The sequence below is a fragment of the Vicia villosa genome, linkage group LG2 (assembly GCF_029867415.1).
Source record: "Vicia villosa cultivar HV-30 ecotype Madison, WI linkage group LG2, Vvil1.0, whole genome shotgun sequence".
Classification (NCBI taxonomy): domain Eukaryota; kingdom Viridiplantae; phylum Streptophyta; class Magnoliopsida; order Fabales; family Fabaceae; genus Vicia; species Vicia villosa.
Genome location: NC_081181.1, coordinates 64,127,260 through 64,151,762, shown reverse-complemented (window position 1 = coordinate 64,151,762; position 24,503 = coordinate 64,127,260). Strand labels below are relative to the sequence as shown.

The 24,503-nt window shown below is 36.5% G+C and overlaps 1 protein-coding gene across 1 annotated transcript; it reads left to right on the top strand.

Annotated features, from left to right (window-relative positions):
* The first annotated feature begins 4,337 nt into the window (after positions 1-4,337).
* Positions 4,338-6,686, top strand: LOC131649247 (uncharacterized). The gene is made up of 5 exons (XM_058919012.1): positions 4,338-4,389; positions 4,527-4,616; positions 4,713-5,154; positions 5,269-6,182; positions 6,268-6,686. The coding sequence occupies exons 1-5, from the start codon at positions 4,338-4,340 to the stop codon at positions 6,684-6,686; spliced, it is 1,917 nt and encodes a 638-aa protein (XP_058774995.1).
* The last annotated feature ends 17,817 nt before the right edge of the window (positions 6,687-24,503 follow it).

The window sequence follows — 24,503 nt, the reverse complement described above, 5'->3', positions numbered from 1 at the left end:
TAATTTCGATGCGTAGAAGGAGGTGAAGATTGAGGAACCTATAGATGAGGCTCTAGCTACGAACACGCGAAATAAACGCGGAAGAGCGACGATATTCTTCAGGTGAGCTTCTGATCTTCATGCCTTATCTCTCTTCGAATCTTTTCTTCTATTTTCTTCATGCGTTTGTGAGTGTGAACGATGTTGCGATGAGCATTGATCGACGTCTTGTTGCAGGAGTCTTGGTGTTGAAGATGGAGCGAGACGGATGTTGTTGAGTTGCAGATTGAAGGTTGATTGATGATTGAACGTTGATGAAGATGCGGCTGATTCAAGATGATGATGGACGTTGTTGATGGATGAAGATCGTTGGAGAGTTCTCAGGTTCAAGGTTGAAGAAGATGTGCGATGAAGAAGAATGGTTCTGTGGATGATGAATGAATGAATGGAGAAGGTTATGGTGAAGTGAATTGTGGAAAAATGGTGGAGGAGTGATGAAGATGGAGGGAGGTTTGAATATATAGAGATTGAGAGGGAAAAGTTAGTTGAGGGAGGAGACATTATAGCCCTTGGATTGAGTTTCGGTTATGAGATTGGAGGGCTGAGATTGGGTCTCCTATAAGGTTAGTTATCCAGTGATTTTTCTGTTATAACTCGGTTTCAATTGGTTAGAGGTTGTTAGGATTGGTTAGAGGAGTTGGTTATTCAGTTGAAAGAGTTTGTTATGAATGTCTGAAATTCAGTTAGGTGGTTTAGGTTAGTTATAGGTTGTTAAGGGTTTCAACTGTTATGAGATAGTTAGAGAGGTTTTGGATTCTGTTTGGAATAGTTATAACTTGTTAGAAAAAGTTGGTTAACCGTTAGTTAGAGGCGTTGAAGGTAAAACAGTTGGTTGTGAGGATTGGTTAAAAACGGTTAGAAGCTGTTATGAACTCAGTTAGTGAGGTTTAGTTATGAGGAGTGATTTTATGGCTGGCTTATCTTAGTGTTATTACTGGCTGCAAGTTTATGTTGTGCAGGGTGGAATTGTACTAGAGAGAATAATGGACTGAACTGGATGTTCTCTTTGAACTGATGCGGGGCTGAGTATGGTTGAAGCTGAAATCTTGCTAGATTCTGTTATGAGATGTATTGGCCGGGCTTTATACCGTGTGATTTTTTATTCGCGTATGCTATTTTTGATTGAGTTAGATCTTGGTATGATAATTGTATGGTTTTTCTGTATAGATGTGTTATGTTGAATTCTGAATTGGCTTTTCCTGTTTTGTTGTGCAAGTGGTATCCAAAAAGCAACGCACACACTCCCGGAAATTGTTGATGGCGAAACAAAATCGGTTCATGCTTATTATCAATAGCTTCAACAAACAACTCAAACTTGGTGAACAGAGGCTGATAATCTAAGAGAATTGGGAGTATCCACACCTTGCACAAAGCATTAACAGCCTGGGCATTATCGCGTGCAGAATCATAGCTTTCTTTTTTTCTCTTTTTTTTTGTCCTTTTTTTTTGTAACTTGGAATGTATATCTTTCTTTGGAATTGGGCCTAAACTTAAACAAAGGTATTCCATTTGTTATTGTAAGCTGCAAGAGACCTTGGATTGATGATACCTTGCTCTTTTCATCCTGAAGCGGTTTTTGAAGACCAATACTCTTGAAATTTGTAGTGGAATTTGAATGAAACCTTTTTTGTTATTTGGAATTCTTTTTATTGTAAATATTTATAATCAAAGTAGTCTTCTCTCATCAATGTAGATGTAAATCCCAACTTTCTCTTCAAATTTGAATTTGAAACGAACTATGTACACGAAGCAAGCTTCTTGACCCAATATTGAATAATGCTTCAAAAATGAGTTTGAGATCCTTGATACCAATGTTTAATTATTGATTAATGAATGTGTGATATGTTAGGTGACATAAAGATGCAAATGATGGTAAAAAGTAAGCCAGTTAACATTAGATTAGGCGGACAAATTTTGGGGTGCAACAGAACCTAACAATGGTAGTGACAAAATAGGACATGGTTTGAAATATCATAGGCATAGCAAGTGTGAAAAAACTCAGAAAAATGTTAGTGTATAATGGACCCATGGCTATTTAATTTCAAATCATGTATATTTGCAAACTGCAATAGGAATTATACTCACCTTAGGTTGAATACTAGCAAAATGTTGGTCTTCAATGAATCTCTGTATAGTTGATAGCATTGTATTGAAACATGGTTTACAATACTCTTATGCTAAAGAGTATAATAAGAAACATTTATACCACCCATTCAATTAATTCAGTTGGTTGATATCATTTATGATTGTTAGCTACTATGTTTTCCTTTATGTTGTGAACTTTAATATGCTAGATATTGATATGTTTACTATCCATTTGATTCATTAAATACAGAGTAAATGTAGTTGTCAATACCAGCAAGAAGTATTATTGTTGGTACCAAATACAACTAACTTTAATCACACAATCTAAGTATATTATAGTAGTTTAAAGTAAATTGCTATGAATTTTATTTATAACCATCATCATTAACTTATTCCAAAATTGAATGTGGTTGACTGTTGTAGTACCTTGATTGCTGCCAAATATGGACTTTGTTGACAAAATTGGATGTTCGAAAAAAGCCAGGGCAAGAAGATCATATATTTTGAAAGAAAATCGGTCCAAACATCAAAAATGTAGTCCTCAACAACTGCTTTGTGGGGATACCATGACTAATACTCCAATAGCTTGCGCTCCGAAACAACCTTTGTCCGAGCTTACTCCATCATATTAAAACAGTAATTCCAGTGCACAAGACGATGAACACTCTACTGTTCGTAATGCACGTTTTGTTGGTTCAGAACCTAGCATATCAAGACACACTTTTAAAAAAAATTTAGGTCCTGCCAAATTGGTTCTTTGGGAACTAATCTTTTGTCAAAGTTTGCATCTGGAATATAGGCAAGACTGGTCGACTCATTATGAAAACACCATTATTGAAGCTGGAGGTTCTTCTAATATAGGCAAGAATGGTCGACTCATTATGAAAACACCATTATTGAAGCTGGAGGTTCTTCTAATATAGACACGTTAGTTAAATCCCTTTACATTTTATCATAGATTTTTTAATGTTAATTATGCTATAGATCTTTTCTAATAATGCTTTAATAAGACTGTGCCTGTCCTATTAACTTGTGTGACAAGTTAATGATCTTGCCATCGGATTCATGTCAAATATATTGTAACAAACAACCTTATATCAAAATGGGACAGATACGCGTTTTCAATAGGAGTAGAGTTACCTTAGCTGGCTATACTTTCTATGTATAATGCAATTCATGATTTACAATTTCAGCAGAGCTGCACCACAGTCCAAACCAGGTCGGGGTAGGCCTAAAAATCACTATGGAGTTCCAAACATGGCTAGCTTGACCATAAATTTTCCTATACTCGCAACCAGCTTAGAGCCAGCCACACCGAATTGTACGCTCAAGGCAAACTCACAAACTAGGTACGTAAACTCCTTGGTGTTCCTAACCTTTTACGGTGGCCACTTTGTCGGAATCTAAATAACGAGTTTATGAACCAGATAATTTACAAAAGTTCATAATTTAATCCACACCTTTTTCGTCGCTGGCAGCAATCCATTTGTGGACACTAAGAATTATGGAACTGTTGTTGTGCAGTACGGACTTCCAACTCATCCTGAGACACAACCGTGCGATTTAAACGATGCGTCGTCTACCAGATCAACAGCACGGTATAATTCAGGTGCATTACCTTTGTGTTTTCAACAATGCATGATTATTACAATAGTGCAATCTAATACAATTTTGTTGTACTACTGTGAGAAACAATCATTCATAGTTCAATGACATGAGGCAATATTTCATATCACTTATCATCATTGATACATCTATAACATTTTGCATTATTTTCATCAAGCTGTGAAAATTTTGGAAGTTATTGACTTGGTAACCACTTGGATTGATTTCTACAGAGGTGCAGATGTCCCCAAACCACGAAGGGGCAAGCCTAGGAAACAATTAACAGATCCAATTCCACTGTTGAATTTGAATAGAGAATTTTCTAACCAAACCATTCGTCTGCCGCAGCCCCTTCCAAATGCAACACCCGTATCAAGGTACCGAACACGGTACATCTTATTATAATACAATTAATGCTGACTAATATTAATTGTTGGTCTGTTTTTTTTTCCAGCATGAATGTCGCTACACCATCGGTGGCTGTTCTGTAATTGTCACAAAAAATCCACCAGTCTAATTGTCACAATGGACCATAACTGTCACAGACAACACAGAATCACCATTATAGCATGGAGCCAACATGTCCTATTTTTACACCTACGATCAACATGGATTTTGAGAGCGACTCCGAAAATGATAGCGACTACGACTCTTTTGCAAGTATGTCTAATACTTTGTTCTATCACTGAATATGTCAATTCATACTTACCTATTTTGACTTTCCTAAGTTAACACAAACTTACAGTATGATTAGCTTATTTTCATGGATGTTAATTTTCTATGTATATCCATAACAGCATATGTATCCGAAGATGAAAATATTTCAGACTCAGACGATTACGAAGCACCATTTACAATCAATGCAAATGCAACCGGAAATTTGGAAGGTACATATTTTTCATCCAGTAAAGAAACACAAACTCAATATATTAAACCAATATGTCCAAATGTTTCAATAATTGATACATTGCTGTCTTACGTAGAATATTACGATATCGGTTCCCCTCTTATCGAATGTCGTTATTGTAAAGCAAAAATGTGGTATCAAGAGAGGATGCACAAAAGCTCCCATTCTGCTAAACCAAAGTTCATGATGTGCTGTGGGAACGGAAAAGTGGAACTCCCAATGCTAAGACAGCCGCCGGATCAACTTGCAAAACTTTTGTTTGATCACGACAATTTAGTTAGCAGGAAGTTTCAACAACATATCCGACTATACAATATGATGTTTGCATTCACTTCACCGGGAGCAAAGGTGGACAATCGTTTTAACAATGGGCGTGGGCCTCCTACACTACGGATACAAGGTCAAACGTGTTATCGAATTGGAAGTTTGTTGCCTCCTCAAGGTGAAAAACCAAAGTTTGATCAGTTATATATTTATGACACGGAAAATGAGGTAGAAAACCGAATGCATTATCTACGGTAATTTCCAATAACACTTCTCTTTTATTTTTTATAACATACCAGATCTAATGTAGTGATTGGCATTTGATAATAAACTGTTTGTATTAATGAATCTTATTATCTAATGTGAAGGAACAAAGAGATCATTGATCCAATGGTTGTAAATGAGTTGTCCCGGATGCTGTATGAAGTAAATGTTGATGCTAAGAGCTTTCAAATGGCGAGACAATGGTTGAATAATGGAGAAACTCCAAACCTTAAGCTACGACTCATTTCTAACCGATCCACCGATGGGAGAGTGTATAATCAACCTACTGTGTCTGAAGTTGCAGCCTTGGTTGTTGGTGATATTCACACAGCAGAAATGGGGGATATCATCATGCAAAAGAGAGGAGGAGGACTTCAAAGAATCAACGAACTACATGCTGCTTACATGGCTTACCAATATCCTTTGATTTTTCTGTATGGTGAGGACAATTATAGACCCGATGTAGCTCATAGGGACCTGCCTCTCAAAGAAAACAACATAAGAAATAGGCTCACAATTCGTGAATGGCTAGCCTTTCGCATTCAAACCAGGCTGAAAGAAACTAAGACTTTGTTATCTTCTAGAAGGTTGTTCCAACAATTTCTGGTTGATGGTTACACAATGTTAGAGTCCGAGAAACTAGAATGCCTACGCGAAAATCAACCAAAGCTTTGGGTGTCCAAGTACAACTCTTTAAATGAACATGGCGACCAAAGTCAAGCTCCAGGTTTAAGCATAGGTAAACGAGTTGTGTTGCCTTCTTCCTTTGTCGGCGGTCGTAGGTTTATGGATCAATTGTACTATGATGGAATGGCTATATGCAGTAAAGTTGGATTTCCTGATTTGTTTATTACGTTTACCTGTAACCCAAATTGGCCTGAGATTCAAAGAGTGCTTGGACCTCTAAATTTGAAGCCTCAAGATCGACCAGATATCATTTCAAGAATTTTCAAAATCAAGTTTGATCAATTGCTTTCAGATTTAACCAAAAAAGGTGTTCTTGGCAAAGTGCTTGCTTGTGAGTTAATTACCCCCTATACTTTGACTTGCTTATTCTATTTATAATATTAATAAAAAAAATTATTATGCTCTTCCAATTGTAGATATGTACACCATTGAGTTTCAAAAGAGAGGATTGCCTCATGCTCATATATTGATCTTCTTGCATCCTTCAAATAAATATCCAAGATCCGAAGACATTTACAAGATCATTAGTGTTGAAGTTCCCAATCCCGAAACACACCCTAGGCTGTATAATTTGGTGAAATCTCACATGGTCCATGGTCCTTGTGGTTTGGTAAATGTCAACTCACCTTGCATGAAAGATAGGAAGTGCACCAAGTTTTACCCTAAGAAATTTCAACCTACCACTATAGTGGACCAATATGGCTATCCGGTTTATAGGAGAAGAAACAACGGACACACCATTGAAAAAAATGGCATCATATTTCATAGTGGTCATGTAGTTCCTCACAATCCAAGTTTGTTGTTGAAGTATGAAGCCCACATCAACATGTGTTGAATGCAGTATAGGGCAAGCAACAAAAGATTTGGAAATATTGATCAGGGAATTATCGTCCACAAAGATGGAGAAATGTCATTCAACAGTTTCTACGGTTTCGAGCTCGGGTTTGAATGAGAAAAAAGTAAACAAAGATATAGACAGGAAAAGAATAAACACATTCTTAGAAGAGAAATAACTTATCAGGAATGTAAATATACTCACTCTTGACAAACATACACTTACCAACCCGTTATACTCAACCTACGATACTCATCTATGCCATCACGTATCTCTCACATAAGCGTCCATCTCTGGAGCACAAACGAGATCATCTCACAACTAAGGTTATCTCTAACGCGAAGTCGCAAGAACATCCGTATTTTCGCGTCGGCGATCTCTCGCGCGCCGCTCAAACAAGAAAGCATTAAGAACAGATACAAACAGTGAATGCTAGCTCTAAATCTATCTCTAGGGTTCAGAAACTAACAGATAATCATCCTAGATAAGGATTCAAGAAGTTTATCTCTAAAGCACCCCAAATCCCCAGCATAGAGCAAAAATCCAGGATAACATCAACACAAATTCGTAAAGCAAGTTAAATATAATATTATAATCGGTAAATATACATAAGATTCAAGTAAATATACAAACAAACCCAACCAAAGAGAAATACACAAAGAAGAAGAGAAATGAACCGAAGATCTCCCGGTTTGTCAGCTCCGTTCGACGCTCAATCCACCCCCGATCATCCGTATGCAACCTCCGAAGTTGTTTTCTAAGCCAATTCTACTCTAAGAATGAAGTTGATGGTGTTGGGACTCAAAAATACCCAACCCATGACCTAAAAATGTGATTTTTGCCCCTTTTAACGAGCTGCTGTCTTAGCAGGTCCGCTTAGCGGACCCCCTCCGCTCAGCGGACTCAAAATTGCATCCAGACGCTGATTTGCTCTGCTGGAGCTCCGCTCAGCGGACCCCCCTCCGCTTAACGGAGTCTGCTAAAAATCAGATTTTGTTTTCGCCATAACTCGAGAACCGTAACTCCGAATTGCGCCCGGTTTGAAGCGTTGGAAAGCTTATTCAATGCTCTATCCAATAATGAATGAATGGAAACCAAAATGATGATTTTGGTCATCCTTATTTTGAGTCTTTGGAAGTCCGCTTGATGGTGGCTAAGCGGGCTTTCACCGAAATTGCGAAATCGAAGCCGTGCCTTTGACACTTTATTCCTCAAGGCTCCAATAAGCATGAATACCTATAAAAACAAAGGAAAAACTATCAAATGGTATAAAAGTATATGAAAATACAACTATTCACAAAGTATACGTATTTATACACAAAACGGGGAATTATTCAAACGGTATTAACAAAAGTATCGATAAGTGCCACTATTTACATACACAAAATAAGTACATTTTGGCACTTATCAAACTCTCCCCAACCTGAAACTTTGTTTGTCCTCAAACAATGTCAAATAAATCAAAGAATCAAAAGTAATAAACCAAAGAATTGTGAATCAACAAGTTTTGAAAACCAAAAACAAATGTATGGCTCGACACAAAAACGTATAAACAAAGTAAATACTTACCACTATATTACAACGACAACATGTAAACGAAACGAATCTTAAGTACAAAAATCATGAAAAACATTCTAAAACAATACATGCTATCTCATGAATCACACCTAGCAAAAATTCATCAATGAATGAAGAACACACAAAGGTGAAGGACTTTTAACACTCATCCAACAATCTTGCTAACAAAAGATTAAATTATGCATTCATCCAAAAATCACATCGAAGATACAAAAGCAAGAATCACAAGGACTTTCCAAGGTTGTAATGTGGCTTGGTTAACAAACAAGGGATATGTCCTAAGGCTAATCAAAACAAAAACTTGCCTAAACCTAAGGGAGTGATCAATCCACCAAAGATTCAAACAACAAAATCTCGATTAAACTTCTTCCTTAACCACAAGTTTCTCAAACCAATCACAATACTTATTAGCACAATTATTCATTTCTCTTTTCTTTTTCTTTTTCAAAACTTTTTCTCTTTTTTCTTTTCACATTTTTTTCTATTTTTTTCTTTCTTTTCAACCTCATAGAAACAACCAAATAAGTAGCAACCATTTCTCTCCCCAACTTGAATACAACCACACCATCATATGAATACTCCCTACTTTCTAAGGCAAGGTAAAAATTCATACCAAAAATCATGGTTGAGGGTTCAAGGAAACAAAGAATCAATCATCCATGCAAAAATGAGAACTAAACACTCAAAGATAAGCATTTAGCAAAAACAACATGGATATTGAAAAAAAGGCTCAAAAGGTTTAACAAATGATCACACACCCACAAGGTGAATTTAACTATTTGGTTTTTGTAGTTGTGCTCAAAATGAAACAAAATGCCTTGATCCTTTTCATGCTTTCATAAAATCAACATAAACAAAAGATTAAGCATAATAAAATCCAGTTAAAACAAAGATTGTGGCCTCCAGCATATGTAAAACAATGGAAAGCTTCCTCACATTTATGGTTTGGGAACTAAAGTGATTCAATCAATAAGCAAGTAATGCAAAAGAATGAATGGTATGGTAGTTGTACAAATGAAAAGTTTCCTAAACATGTTATGCTATAGAAAGCGATAAATGAGTACCTTGAATGATACGACTTCAAAAACAATATCCTACCATACATCCGCAAGTTGAAACACTCATGCTTTGGAAAATCACCTAAAAAATCTTCAAATTATCGGCAAAATTCGAGTACAAACAACCAATAAAAGAATTAGAAAAATAAAACTAGTATCTACTACTAAATAGCCTTGATAAAAGTGGGAAAAATGAGTGAACAAAGTGGAATGGGAATCCCACTAGTACAAAGCAGAAAAACAAAATTCTGCTATGCTCGCCTAGCGAGCTCTGCTCCGCTTAGTGGACACAGAAAAAACCAGAAAAATCAGAACAGAATCTGGTGTTCTAGCTCTCTCCACTTCATCTAAATACCTCAAATACTGAAATATAGACATAAATTTACAACCGTTGGGGTGCCTCCCAACAAGCGCTTGTTTTACGTCGTTAGCTCGACGCCTTTATTGTTTCGGTGTTTGGAAAGTAGACTCCTCTCGTCATGCCATGGTGACGTCTCACCGCACAAGCCTAAAGAAAGTGTCCTAACCAAAACACTCAACAAATGTTACTGGTACAAATATATACAACAATTATACAAACATAAAGGAAAACGCAAGTATACAATTATGTACACAAACAAACACATATGCACAAGTATGGAACACAAACAACTATTATCATACAAAAAGAGAAAAGTTAGTGAATGTTGGATTCACAAGTTGAAAAGTGAAGATTTATTATTAAAGAGCTCATCCGAGATCAACATGTTTCACCAACATTCGCCAATAAAAGTATACTTATATGTAACATATACAAGTAAACTTATATGGTGAACATAAACAATTAAACATGTACAAGTAAATATATATATATATATATATATACAAGTGAAACTATACAATATATACGATATATACAAAGCTCAAAACCACAGAAACTATTGCGATGCAATTCAATAACCATCCCCGGCAACTGCGCCATTTTGTTGAATGCAGTATAGGGCAAGCAACAAAAGATTTGGAAATATTGATCCGGGAATTATCGTCCACAAAGATGGAGAAATGTCATTCAACAGTTTCTACGGTTTCGAGCTCGGGTTTGAATGAGAAAAAAGTAAACAAAGATATAGACAGGAAAAGAATAAACACATTCTTAGAAGAGAAATAACTTATCAGGAATGTAAATATACTCACTCTTGACAAACATACACTTACCAACCCGTTATACTCAACCTACGATACTCATCTATGCCATCACGTATCTCTCACATAAGCGTCCATCTCTGGAGCACAAACGAGATCATCTCACAACTAAGGTTATCTCTAACGCGAAGTCGCAAGAACATCCGTATTTTCGCGTCGGCGATCTCTCGCGCGCCGCTCAAACAAGAAAGCATTAAGAACAAATACAAACAGTGAATGCTAGCTCTAAATCTATCTCTAGAGTTCAGAAACTAACAGATAATCATCCTAGATAAGGATTCAAGAAGTTTATCTCTAAAGCACCCCAAATCCCCAGCATAGAGCAAAAATCCAGGATAACATCAACACAAATTCGTAAAGCAAGTTAAATATAATATTATAATCGGTAAATATACATAAGATTCAAGTAAATATACAAACAAACCCAACCAAAGAGAAATACACAAAGAAGAAGAGAAATGAACCGAAGATCTCCCGGTTTGTCAGCTCCGTTCGACGCTCAATCCACCCCCGATCATCCGTATGCAACCTCCGAAGTTGTTTTCTAAGCCAATTCTACTCTAAGAATGAAGTTGATGGTGTTGGGACTCAAAAATACCCAACCCATGACCTAAAAATGTGATTTTTGCCCCTTTTAACGAGCTGCTGTCTTAGCAGGTCCGCTTAGCGGACCCCCTCCGCTCAGCGGACTCAAAATTGCATCCAGACGCTGATTTGCTCCGCTGGAGCTCCGCTCAGCGGACCCCCCCTCCGCTTAACGGAGTCTGCTAAAAATCAGATTTTGTTTTCGCCATAACTCGAGAACCGTAACTCCAAATTGCGCCCGGTTTGAAGCGTTGGAAAGCTTATTCAATGCTCTATCCAATAATGAATGAATGGAAACCAAAATGATGATTTTGGTCATCCTTATTTTGAGTCTTTGGAAGTCCGCTTGATGGTGGCTAAGCGGGCTTTCACCGAAATTGCGAAATCGAAGCCGTGCCTTTGACACTTTATTCCTCAAGGCTCCAATAAGCATGAATACCTATAAAAACAAAGGAAAAACTATCAAATGGTATAAAAGTATATGAAAATACAACTATTCACAAAGTATACGTATTTATACACAAAACGGGGAATTATTCAAACGGTATTAACAAAAGTATCGATAAGTGCCACTATTTACATACACAAAATAAGTACATTTTGGCACTTATCAACATGGAATGGTGCAACCAAAGTACTTCTATCAAATACCTTTTTAAATATATAAACAAAGGATCAGATAGAATTTCCGCAATCATACAAGGTCAAGACAAAGACAACATTGACGAGATCAAACAATATTTGGATTGTCGATACATCTCCCCAAGTGAAGCATGTTGGAGGATTTTTTCTTACTCTATACATGGAAGAAAGCCAGCCGTAGAGAGATTGTTTTTTCACATGGAAGGTGAAAACTCTGTGTACTACAAAGACTACGAGCAAGTTGGTGATGTGTTGCTCAAACCGAGTGTAAAAGAGTCCATGTTTACTTCTTTGTTTGAGGCTAACAAAACTTATGAAGAAGCAAGATTACTAACTTACGGTGATTTTGTTTCTAAATTTGTTTATCATAAACGAAGTCGAAGTTGGAAACCTAGGAAGCGAGGGTATACCATTGGGAGACTAATTTGGGTTCCGCAAAGCACTGGCGAATTGTTTTATTTAAGGATGATGCTCACTGTCAAAAAGGGTCCTTTCTGTTATCAAGACATCAAGACAGTTGATGGTAAAAAACTTAAAACGTTTAGAGATGCATGCTTTGCGATGGCATTTTTAAAAGATGATCGTGAATTCGTCGAGGCAATCAAAGAGGCGCATCACTGGGGTTCAGGTCCATTTTTTACGCAAGCTATTTGTGACGATGTTACTATCTTCATCCATGAATAGGCCCGAACATGTTTGGAGAAAGACTTGGATGTATTTATCGAATGGGATACTTTATGATCAACGGTTATTGGCAGGAGATCTAGGTATTATATTTGTACTATATATATTTAAATTCAACCGTGTCAAGTAGAGTCATTTTGGTATAAATATCAGTCTCTGCATCAATATTTAGCATCCAATATACGTAGTGCATTTGTAGTGAAATTGTGCAACGTTTGGCAAATTACAGTCCTGTATACAGTTTCGATATTACAAAACATGGCTCAGTTCGTTAGACACAAAGTGTGCAAAGTAAAACACATAAAGGGTTTCAGCAGTACGTTGGCCTTTTTGTCCATAAACATGTTGATTTAAATATGGAAGCTTATGGTACCTATTTGGAATTTATTATTCAAATATCTTTTGTGCTTCCATTTGATACATACTGCCAATATATAACTTATTTTATATATAGTTAATGTTTATGATTATTTAATTAATTTGTACATTCCTACCATATTTTGCCATTATATTTTGACGTTTTAATCATAGGTATGACAATGAGCGATGCTGAACTAAAAGAATTGACACTCATGGCGATTGAAACACTTTTACAAAATAATAATCGGAGTTTGGAAGACTTCAAGACAATGCCATATCCAAAAGATTATGTTGTTACCTTTGTAGGAAATAGGCTACTCTATGATGAACGTTAGTACGATGTTGCTGCTCAACAACAAATTTTTCTAAACCTTTACGCTTCTCTTACAGGTAATATAACTCTATTTTTACAACATTTCAAACAATTTCATACTTTAATTGTTATTAACAGATTGATTTCTAAACAACTCTTATTTATAGATGAGAAAAGAGGCATTTTTTAGGAGATCATTAATGCTGTAGAAAAGCAAAAAGGCGGGGTCTTTTTTTTATATGGCTACGGTGGTACCGGTAAGACCTTTATGTGGAACACTTTATCAGCAACACTTAAGTCTAAGAAAAAAATTCTCTTACCGGTAGCTTCAAGTGGGATTGCAAGTTTGTTGTTACCAGGTGGAAGAACAGCTCATTCTAGATTTAAGATTCCTATCCCTACTTTAGAAACTTCTATTTGCAACATTGACAAAAAAGATGATCTTGTAGAGCTTCTAAAAGTGACAGATCTAATCATATGGGATGAAGCTCCTATAGCTAACAAGTTTTGCTTTGAGGATCTCGACAAATCCTTAAAGGATATTATGAGTGGAACCACACATGCTTCTGAAAAAGTTTTTGGAGGTAAGGTTGTTGTGTTTGGTGGTGACTTTAGACAAATTCTCCCTGTTATACCAAGAGGTACTAGATCTGATATTATCCATGCAACAATCAATGCTTCTTATATTTGGGATCATTACAAAGTCTTGAGACTTACAAAGAACATGCGCTTGCAAACCGGTGCAACTACTTCTAATGCTGATGACATAAGGAGATTTTTTTAGTGGATTTTAAATATTGGAGATGGGACCATGTGTGAGCCAAATGATGGTTATGATGATATTTGTATTCCAGAAGAGTTCTTAATTTCTAATTTTTCTGATCCGATCAAGGCAATTGTTGAAGATACATACCCCAATCTCATTCATAACTATCTTGATTCCAATTATCTTCAAAGTCGTGCAATATTAGCTTCAACAATAGAAGTAGTAGATGATATCAACCAATATATCACAAACCTTCTTCCAGGTATTCAACATGCACTTAGTTAATGCTCATTATGTTAAGAACAATTATTGGTATAAACATGTTATTCATTATTTTTTAATGCTCTAACTAACTGAATATATGTATTTTTCTATTGTTGTAGGAGAAGAGAAAGAATACTTTAGTAGTGATTCTATTGATAAATCGGATGCACCTAACTTTGATGCATATGAGCACGTGACACCCGAATTCCTAAATGCTCTTAAAACTTCAGGATTGCTTAACCATTAAATTAGGTTGAAAGTTGGGGCGACTATTATGTTAATGCGGAACCTAGATCAATCTGAAGGCTTGTGCAATGGTACAAGGCTAACTGTCACCAGGCTTGCTGCTCATGTCATTGAAGCCAAGATCATTTCTGGAAAAAATATTGGTAACATCTTTTATATTCTCAGGATGTCTTTGTCCCCCTCACAATCACCATGGCCATTTAAATTGGTTAGATGCCAATTTCCAATTATTGTTTCCTTTGCCATGACTATTAACAAGTATCAAAGCCAATCACTTGACAATGTTGGTTTGTATTTGCCAAAAGAAGTTTTTAGTCATGGGCGGTTATTTGCGGCTATCTCAAGAGTTAAATCCAAAAAGGGATTAAGGATTATTATTTATGACAAAGATAAAGAACCTATGATTTCTACCACCAATGTAGTATTCAAAGAAGTTTTCCATAACATTTGATAGGTGTGCTTTTAAAAATACAATCTCATTATGCTATAAACAAAATAATATACCTCATTGTTGGACTTTACATGCACAATATAAGTTTTGAATTTTTTTTTCTATTTCAGGTTCAAAAATTCACGACATTTTGGAGATTCATGTTGCAGCTCTATAGTTATTTTACAAGCCTTTGTAACACATTTTGTAATTGCTTTCAACTATTAACACTCCTTCATGTGTTATTATTTTATCAAAACTAATGTTATTGTATCATGATTTTTGCGGTTCAAGGTCTTATTCAATTTGTTATTTTTGTTGGGATTTACAAATCATAGAAATATTACCCGTGCGGCAGCACGGGTTTGTTACTAGTTCTTCATTAAAAACATAGCATATTTTTCTTTTTTCACCAAAAGTACAATACTAATACTATTATTTTATAGGTTTTCTTTTGTCTTCATAAAAAACAAAGTAGATTTTTCTCCCAAAAGGAGGGAATCCTTTCCCTAAAAGGAGGGACCAAGATTTGCTACCTTTGATTTTTGATACCTTTGATACCTTTCTCTTTATCTCTCTCCCAACCATGTTTCTCCCTCATCAAAATCTATTTTCAAATAGCACTAAACATATCAAAGGTAAAGGTATGAATTTTTAATTTTACAGTTCTGTTATCTTTATCTTTACAGTGGTTTCCTACATCATAGAGATATCTACACCGTATGTATTCAACTAATTTGGTGTTGCATAACTACAAAAGTGGAATAAATTCACATGTAATCCACGTTGTAGAGTAAAATGACAAAAGTATAACCAAACCAAAGGTTTGGATTCTCCACCTCATAAAAACCAAAGAGCTCTATATTGTAACTGGTCTTATCAAACATTACTTTTATTTCACACCTATTACAACGCCTTCTAGTCAACCAACTAACTTTGTGGCAGTGCTTGCACTGCAGTTCTCTTTTTCTCCACTCCCTGCATTTGGAGATCATCATTTTCTTAAATTCACATGTCATTTTCTTAAAACCATTGTAAAGATAAAGATAGCATAGCTGTAAAATTAAATATTCACAACTCCTTTTGAACTCTTAGAATATAGAGCTCTTTGGTTTTTATGAGGTGAAGAATCCAAACCTTTGGCTTGGTTATGCTTTTCTCATTTTACTCTGCAAGTTATGATGCATTTGTTTATGTTACAAAAAACCTTTATAAAGTTTTATCTCCACTTTTGAAATTGTAGTGATATGTAATAGCCTAATAATATCTTCTAAATTGCTATAGGGTTTTTAACTCTGGCATGGATAAAGTTGCTGCCATAAGTTTTTTTTAGAAACATTCTTATGTTCCCAACCATGGAAATCATAACTATGGCATATTTGAAGGAGTTTCTTGTTATTTGTAAAATATTTGAAGTTTTAAATTTGGAGACTATAATATATTGACAGGTTGTAATATTTGAATTTTGAAGGCTTAAATTTTTGTCGAATGCAAAATAATGTTAAAAATTGAGCGATTTATTATATTTGAGGGTCCAAATTTTATATTTAATATTTTTTATTAAAAAACATTATTAACATTAATATCATTAAACCGAAAAAATCGATCCATTTTAATCGATAAATCGATTAAACTGAATCTGATCAAACCGATTAAAATTTCGGTCGTAATTAGGCCTAACAATTGCATCCATGGTTTCAAACGGTTCAACATATTGGGCCCGAACCCAACCCAAACCAACCAATGTCCACAGTGATTATCCTTCATCGAAATTGTGTAACCTTTTTAAAAAGAAAAAGCCTACATGGTCATGTCATCCGCATTGCAGTGATTATCCTTCATGAATTTGTGTAATCTTTTTTAAACCTCAACTATTTAAATTAGAGGTATGCTATATGTAACACCCCGTTAATTCTTGTTTATTAATTTAATTATTTTTTAATTAAATTATTAGAATTAATAATTTTTGGGAATTATTTGGAGAATGATGAGATATTGGTATTGGGCCTAGAGTGTTGAGTAGCAGAAGGGGGGGTGTTAACTAAGCAAGCCCATTATAATATTTATTTTATTTTTCATAAAATAAAGGAATTGGAAAGAAGGGAGACAGAAACACAAGAGCCAGAGTTTGAGGAAAAGAAGAACACGTGAAAGTGAGAAGAGCCAAAGGGGGAGAAGAACTTCGAAGATCCGACTCTAAGGTAAGGGGGGATTCTTCGGGTTAGTAATCCTTATGCGATTGTAGGTAGTAGGATTGATTAGTATTGTTATCTAGTTCAATCGTACGTGTCGGGTTTGGGATTTATGTTAGGTTTTGATGAATTGTATGAATTACATGATTTTTGTTGATACTCATGTTATATGTGTTAATACTTGTATAAAACTTGTCTGAAATATGTTATGATGTGCAAACTGATGGTAATTATGTGCTATATTCGTATGTACCTGAAATTGGGGATATGGGATAGGGTAAAAGATGTCAAAATATTGATTTTGGCAGTGCAGGTATGTAGGAACCGGTTCCCATGTGGGACGAATCGGTTCCCCCTTGTAAAAACAGAGAAGGATGAATTCTGGGTTTCTGGGAACCGGTTCCCATGTAGGGACAACCCGGTTCCCCATAGTAAAAACCAGAGACGTGATTTTTGAAGCTGCCAGGAATCGGTTCCCTCGTAGGGACAACCCGGGTTCTGCAGCATTTTTCTGAAAATGTTTTATCTTTGAAAACCCATAACTTTTGATCCGAGTATCCGATTTAGGTGCCGTTTTGGGCGTTGCGAAGCTAATGAGATGCTTTATCTGATGAAGTAATAATACGGGCAGTGGCCGACTTGTTTAATTATTCAATTGAATTATTGTTGAATTGGTTTATGATGGCAATTAACATTATTGTGATATGTATGTTATTGTGATGATGTGGTGTATGTATGTGAATGATTGAATGATGCTTATACATGTACATACTTGTTGTGATGTTATTGGTAAGAAGAAGCGATGTTAAGCATCGGAATGATGATGAGGTATGATGATGTAAGTATGTGTCATGTGTGCATTGTTCATAAATCATTTCCATTGGAAGGCTAATTCCCATTGTGCGGAGATTAGCGGGAAGTCATCGTGTGCCCATGTGGGGTGTGAGCGATGAGGCAGTAGTCGTGTGCCCATGTGGGGTGTGAGCGACTAGAGGGCAGTATCAAAGAGAGAAGTCCTGTGATATGATTCACGAATTTTGGTACCACATGCATGAGTGTCAGTCCATTCATTGCATTATAGCATGATATAATTGGTTGATTGTGTGGTGGGATAGATGATGTTTATACACTGTTGCTTGCTTGTTATAATAATTCCGATTATATGTATGTTGAATGGATGACAGTTGCTATGAGATTTTATTGCTTATGATTGTATAATGGTTGTTAATTCGAATGAAACTCACCCTTACTTTGATGATTTCAGATTAAGGATGTAGCGGCGTTTTGATTGGGTGAAGATAGCTTATAGGCTAGCCCGTAGTTCGTGTCGAGTCGTGCTTTGATTGTAACACTGGGATCGACTAGTCTTAGCGTTACTTGTTATACTTTGTTGCCATTTGGCTATGGATTTATGTATGGAGTATTTATGTGGAGATGTTCCTACTACTGTTGAATTAAGTTCCGCTGTGCTAAACACTTATCTGTTATTGGTTAAGTTTTAATAAAAGCATGACAATCGACTTTGATGTTTTATTTATTTTAATAATTGTAGCATCCTTGCTGTTCAATTACTCTGATTATCGTATATTTCCGCGGGGGTTTAGAAGGGTGTTACAATATTGGTATCAGAGCATAGTCGGTCGTTAGAGTCAGAGTCTTAGTGTCAGTGTTCCCTTGTATGCAACTAGTGTAAGGTAAACACTGTCGATACTTTTGTTCTGATGAGATTGTTTTGTGATTTAGCAGAACAATGGCTGGAAGAGGTGGAAGGAACGATGACGCTATTGCAGAGGCTCTAGGCATGATTGCTGGTGTACTGGGAGGGAATGCTAATGGGGCTGTGATTGGTGCTGACAGACAGTTGAACAGCTTTCAGAGGAACAACCCTCCACTGTTCAAAGGCACTCATGACCCTGATGGTGCTCAGAAATGGTTGAAAGAGATCGAGAGGATCCTCCGAGTGATCGATTGTGCAGAGAATCTGAAGGTGAGGTACGGTACTCACATGCTATCGGAAGAAGCTGATGACTGGTGGGTTACTACTAGGACTGAGTTGGATTCAGATGGGATTGCGATTACTTGGGCCATATTCAAGAGAGAATTTCCGAGGAAGTACTTTCCTGAAGATGTTCGGGGAAAGAAGGAATTGAGTTCTTGGAACTGAAACAGGGTAGTATGACAGTGCCGGAATATGCTTCCAAATTTGTGGAATTGGCTAAGCACTATGTGCACTACACCAACGATGCAGCTGGAGAATTCTCTAAGTGTATCAAGTTTGAGAATGGTCTTCGTGATGAGATCAAGCAGGGTATCAGGTATCAAAGGATTCGCCGATTTGCTGATTTAGTGGACTGTAGCAGAATCTTTGAGGAAGACAGTCTTAAGCTGAAATCATCTCACTCTCGTGAGTTAGTTGATAAGAAGGGCAAGAAGCCTATGGATAGAGGTACACCATATGGTAGGGGAAACCCAAGAGCTGGTAATTGGAAAAGGCCTAGTGGGGGAGATTCTGGTGCTCCCTTTAGGTGCTTCAACTGTGGCGAAACAGGACATAAGAGGAATGAATGCAAGAAAGAAGAGAAGAAGTGCTTCAAGTGTAACAGAATGGGTCATATTGCTGCTGACTACAAAATGAGAGCTGTAACTTGCTATAATTGTGGAGAAGAGGGTCATATCAGTCCGCAGTGCTGTGGCAACCTGCCTAAAATTTTAACTTAGAGAGTCGCCACCTATTCTACCAAGGCGAATAGGAAACCTTTGATGGTTACGAGATTCAAGGTAAGATACTATATTCGGGTTAAGGGAAGGTGTTAGGCACCTAAAACCCTTTCCTAAAGGTTAACATTGCAAAGATAGGGTTATGGCAAAAGAAGGGTAACAGGTAATAATAGGGTTAAAAGTTTAATTATTGAAAATGATTAGGATTTGGAAGAGGGGGACTCGCCTTGTTGCCAAGTGCCTACGTACCTCCTTATGGAGGATCAGAGTCTACGTAGTTCGGGAAGAGTTGTACGCCATTTAGAGTTTGAATTTGATTTGATATGGTTTTTTAGAGGCTTTTTGAATGGCCTATCGTAGTTTGATAATTTGTAATTTTTGGATGGATTTGAGAATTATTTGAAGGTGTGGGCGTACAACCCTGATTTGGCACTATTAACCGCGATAATCGATTGATTCAATTACCATAGTTAAAAGATTTGAAATTTGCATCACCACCAATTTTAATCGATTGGTTCGATTATCACTAATGATGAATTAAGGTATTTTATTTAATAATTTTATAGAATTCTTATATGCATTATTACCCCTCGTAATCGATTGATTCGATTAAAAAGAATAACAAATTAAATCGAAGGGAAGACGGTTAATCATCACAATTAATAAAATAATTGCAACCATTTAACCGAATAATAGAGATTGATTGCATTTTAATTAAATAACATTTTAATTAAAATTTTATTGACCATAGCGATTAATTGATTTAATCGGCACGAACAATAAATTATGACTTTATAATATAAATATCAAATATTAATTTTATTTAGAAAAATAATTTTAATTAGATTAATAAATATATAAAAAGGGAATTAATCAAAATAAATAAATAAATTAAGATAATTAAATTAGTTAATAGAGATCATGATTCTATGTGGCTGGACTTGAGGTTTATATCATGGGGATCAAGGCTGGGACGTTAGATCTGACTGAGTGGAGAACCAAGGGTTAGATATTGAGGGTTCATGATGAGGTCTATAGACATGGGCGCATGCAATCAAGAACTTAGAAATTCAGAAAAAATAATGTGGGAGCTGGGTATCGAACCCTTGCCCCTGGGGTCATACAATCCACTTTTACCAACTCGACTGGGAGCTAATACGTGTTTAAAAAACACTTTCACAACAATATGTAAAATGATTAAACATAATTAAGAAACGCGCGCGCGATTTTAAAACAGCCAACCAGACGACGACACACCATCGTCTTCCCCAAGAAGACACAAAAAAATCTGCAAATATAGCTACGTTTTAGCTACGATTTCCTTCGTAGCAATCGAGACCAGGAAAATAACGATTAAGGCATACAAGCATATAAATATGGCGCGACCCCCTCAAATTCCTCGTCTACCTCATACGAACCTGTACACGTTATTATCTTGCCCTAATTTAACCTCTACACGAAACCCCCAAAAAAACCTAGAAAGCTTCGTTCGGCCTCTTATGGCGTATCACGTTTGAGGCACACAGACTTCATGTAATCAACCCAGAAACAACCATGACAATCATAAAAAGCATAATACGACAATAATTCAACAGATAAGTACAGTTGATATAGTTGATGCACAATCAAAATATGGTTTTTGGGGTTGGAATTTGTGGCGTCAACCTATGGGTTTCATCGTTTTTCTAATTTCTTCGTTAGCAGAATGTGAAAGATTACCTTTTGATTTACCAGAAGCAGAAGAAGAATTAGTAGCTGGTTATCAAACAGAATACTCAGAATGCAAGAATGATGCTAATCGATAGAAAATTCAGAGCGACCTACCTTGAACAATTGGAGACAATTCTGGGGGTGTTGTAGTAGTGTGCCGATCCGATCACCTTCAGAAACTTTTGGGGAAGCTTTTGCAATCCTTAAACCTTGTTGAGAGCCTCCCAATTTCCAGAACCGAATTTCGATTATGGAAGCTTTTTTTCTTTCTTGAACACTTGCCTCTGATCAGAATCCTTAACCCCTGTGCGTGTGGTATGTGCTAGGTACTTATAAGTAATGAATTAGGTTAAGAAAGAAAGCCCAAAACTCCCTTGGATCCACTCTTGCAAATTTGAGAAAATTAATTTGATTTCTTGAATAAAAAGTTTCCTTTTTTTGCAAAGATCTTATACCAATTCCTTCCCATTTGATTGAGCACGAAAATTGCAATATATTTGCCTTTAATACTGATTGGAATTCATCCAAAAAATATTTTCTACCAAAATATTTGATTTCTCACTTATTTAAATCACTAAAAATTAATTTTGAATAAAATAAAATTGTGTAAAGAATCAAATAAAGTGATAAAATTCGTGGTATAGGTTTTGGATAACTTATGGGCCAAGTTCAAGTCATAAAAATATGGGCCTATTTGAAAAAAATCCAATTTGAACCTCCTTTTTCACATTTTGTCTCCAAAAATCAACCAACTTTGGTCGATCATATCTCACTCAATTTTTAAGCTATGAGGGATTTCTAAGACTTTTTGGAAACCTCAAGAGGTCCTCTATAAGCCACTTTGGAATATATTTTTCATTTGGAGCTTTTATCTTGATCATATCTTCTTTAACAAAAAACTGCTTTTGAAGGATGCCTGAGAATGACCTGTAATCTTTTGTACTGTACCTCTCAAATGAAGCATTTCTAGCCCTAGCTTGTGAGAGACAAAGTTTTAGAGAATCCAATTTCCTTCAAAATAGGCTTTGAGTGGGGCATTTTTGATGTTCCAGGTGAAAGTTATGCCCAGTCAAAGTTGGGTTGACTTTCTCCTAAAGAAACCCTAATTTGAACCTTTTGTATTTGTTCATCTCTGAGTTTCTATTAATGGAATCATGATCAATATTTGATCAAATGATGGATATACCTCCCCATACTTGTTGTGTGACCAATGGTTATAAGTTTGGATCATGCTTTGACTTTGGTTTTGAATCAGTTGATTGTAGATCTTGAGACTGTTTGAGCAGGTGCCCTTTGGAGTGGTGCCTTGACTTTTGCCATGGAGTTACATTGGATCACTATAAACCATATACCCTTGATTAGGAGCCTTATCTCATTGATCCCTCTTAGAGGAATCTCAAACCCTAGCTTTTAGGGACCTCTGCTCAAGAGGATGACTTGATGAATCTCCTGAGCTTTTGAATAATTATGACTGCACTATGTAAGGCAAATTTTGGGGTATGACAGCTGCCCCTATTTAATTACCTTTGATTGAATGGAATGAGAATACGCAGTTCTCATGTCCTTTGATCGAAGAGTTATTAAATAATGGAAGACCCCTTGGATTTGCCTTATGCCCGGTAGTGGAGAAGGATGCCTTGTTAAAGTAGTTACCTTGCTTATGGCGCTAGCAGGGGTTTGCAGCTTATGGGTAACTCACTTACTATAGTTCTAGTAAGTCGTCGCGGTTGGTATACCCATTCACTATCGTAGTTGGAATAAGTCTGTCACAGATGGTATGACCCACTTACTATAGCTCTGGTAAGTCGTCGCAGTTAGTCGCACCTACTTACTATTGTAGTTTCAGGAAGTTTATCGCAGATGGTGTGACCCACTTACTAGCTCTAGTAAGTCGTCGTAGTTAGTCATACCTACTTGCTATCGTAGTTGGAGTGAGTTCTTCGTAGTTGGTATGACCCACTTACTATCGTAAGTCGTCGCGGTCGGTCATACTGCTCACTATCGTAGTTGGAGTAAGCTTATCGTAGCTGGTAGGGCCCACTTACTATCAGTCTAGTAAGTCGTCGCAGTTAGCCTTACCTGCTTACTATCGTAGTTGGAGTGAGTTTATCGTAGATGGTAAGGTCCACTTACTTTTCAGTAAGTCGTCGCGGTTGACCGTACCTACTCACTATCGTAGTTGGAGTAAGCTTGTCGTAGATGGTAGGGCCCACTTACTATCAGTCTAGTAAGTCGTCGCAGTTAGCCGTACCTGCTTACTATCGTAGTTGGAGTGAGTTTATCGTAGTTGGTATGACCCACTTACTATCGTAAGTCGTCGCGGTCGGTCATACTGCTCACTATCGTAGTTGGAGTAAGCTTATCGTAGATGGTAGGGCCCACTTACTATCAGTCTAGTAAGTCGTCGCAGTTAGCCGTACCTGCTTACTATCGTAGTTGGATTAACCCCAAAAGGGTTACTTGTCTTGATGCGGGCGAGTTACCTGTACAAAAGGTTATCTTGCAAATGCGTATGCTCATGATTTTGTTATTTGTATAATGAATGTTTGTATGTGAATGTAGGACATGTGAATGTTTTGTGTGTAAATGCGGTGTGTATGAATTTTTATGTAAGTGAATATGTAAGTATGATGACTTTGTGGCACTATCTTTTGTCACCCATTGGAATTTGTTGAAGATCTTTCGAGCAACCTTACGGGGCTTGACTTAGATCGCCCGAGGCTAGTATATTGGGATATGGCGGCGTTTTTAGGATTATCATATCATCAGGCGTATATTGGCTGCCGGAGATGTCATGGTTTTATCCCCTTTATTTCAGTCTAATGATTTGTAAGTTTCTTGTTTTAGGTTCAAAGTTTAAAGTTTATGAGAAAATAAATTATTCTTTGCACTTGGTATTGAAATGATGAAAAGATAGGTATGAAAAGGGAAAACTTTTTATTGATTATTGCCTTGAATTGGCGAATGTACAAAAGGTATGAAAGAAAGAAAAATGACAAATAGAAATGATACTAATACTGCTATTGCTCTTTTTGCTATCGAGGGCCCCAGTAATCCTTTGACTTTGGAGGTTGATGATTACTCGATTT

Excerpts from the sequence above, each read along its gene's own strand:
- LOC131649247 (XM_058919012.1), top strand. The coding sequence starts at position 4,338 with ATGGATTTTGAGAGCGACTCCGAAAATGATAGCGACTACGACTCTTTT. Across the intron at positions 4,390-4,526 it reads CGACTACGACTCTTTTGCAA|CATATGTATCCGAAGATGAA; the intron begins GTATGTCTAATA and ends TATCCATAACAG. Across the intron at positions 5,155-5,268 it reads AACCGAATGCATTATCTACG|GAACAAAGAGATCATTGATC; the intron begins GTAATTTCCAAT and ends TCTAATGTGAAG.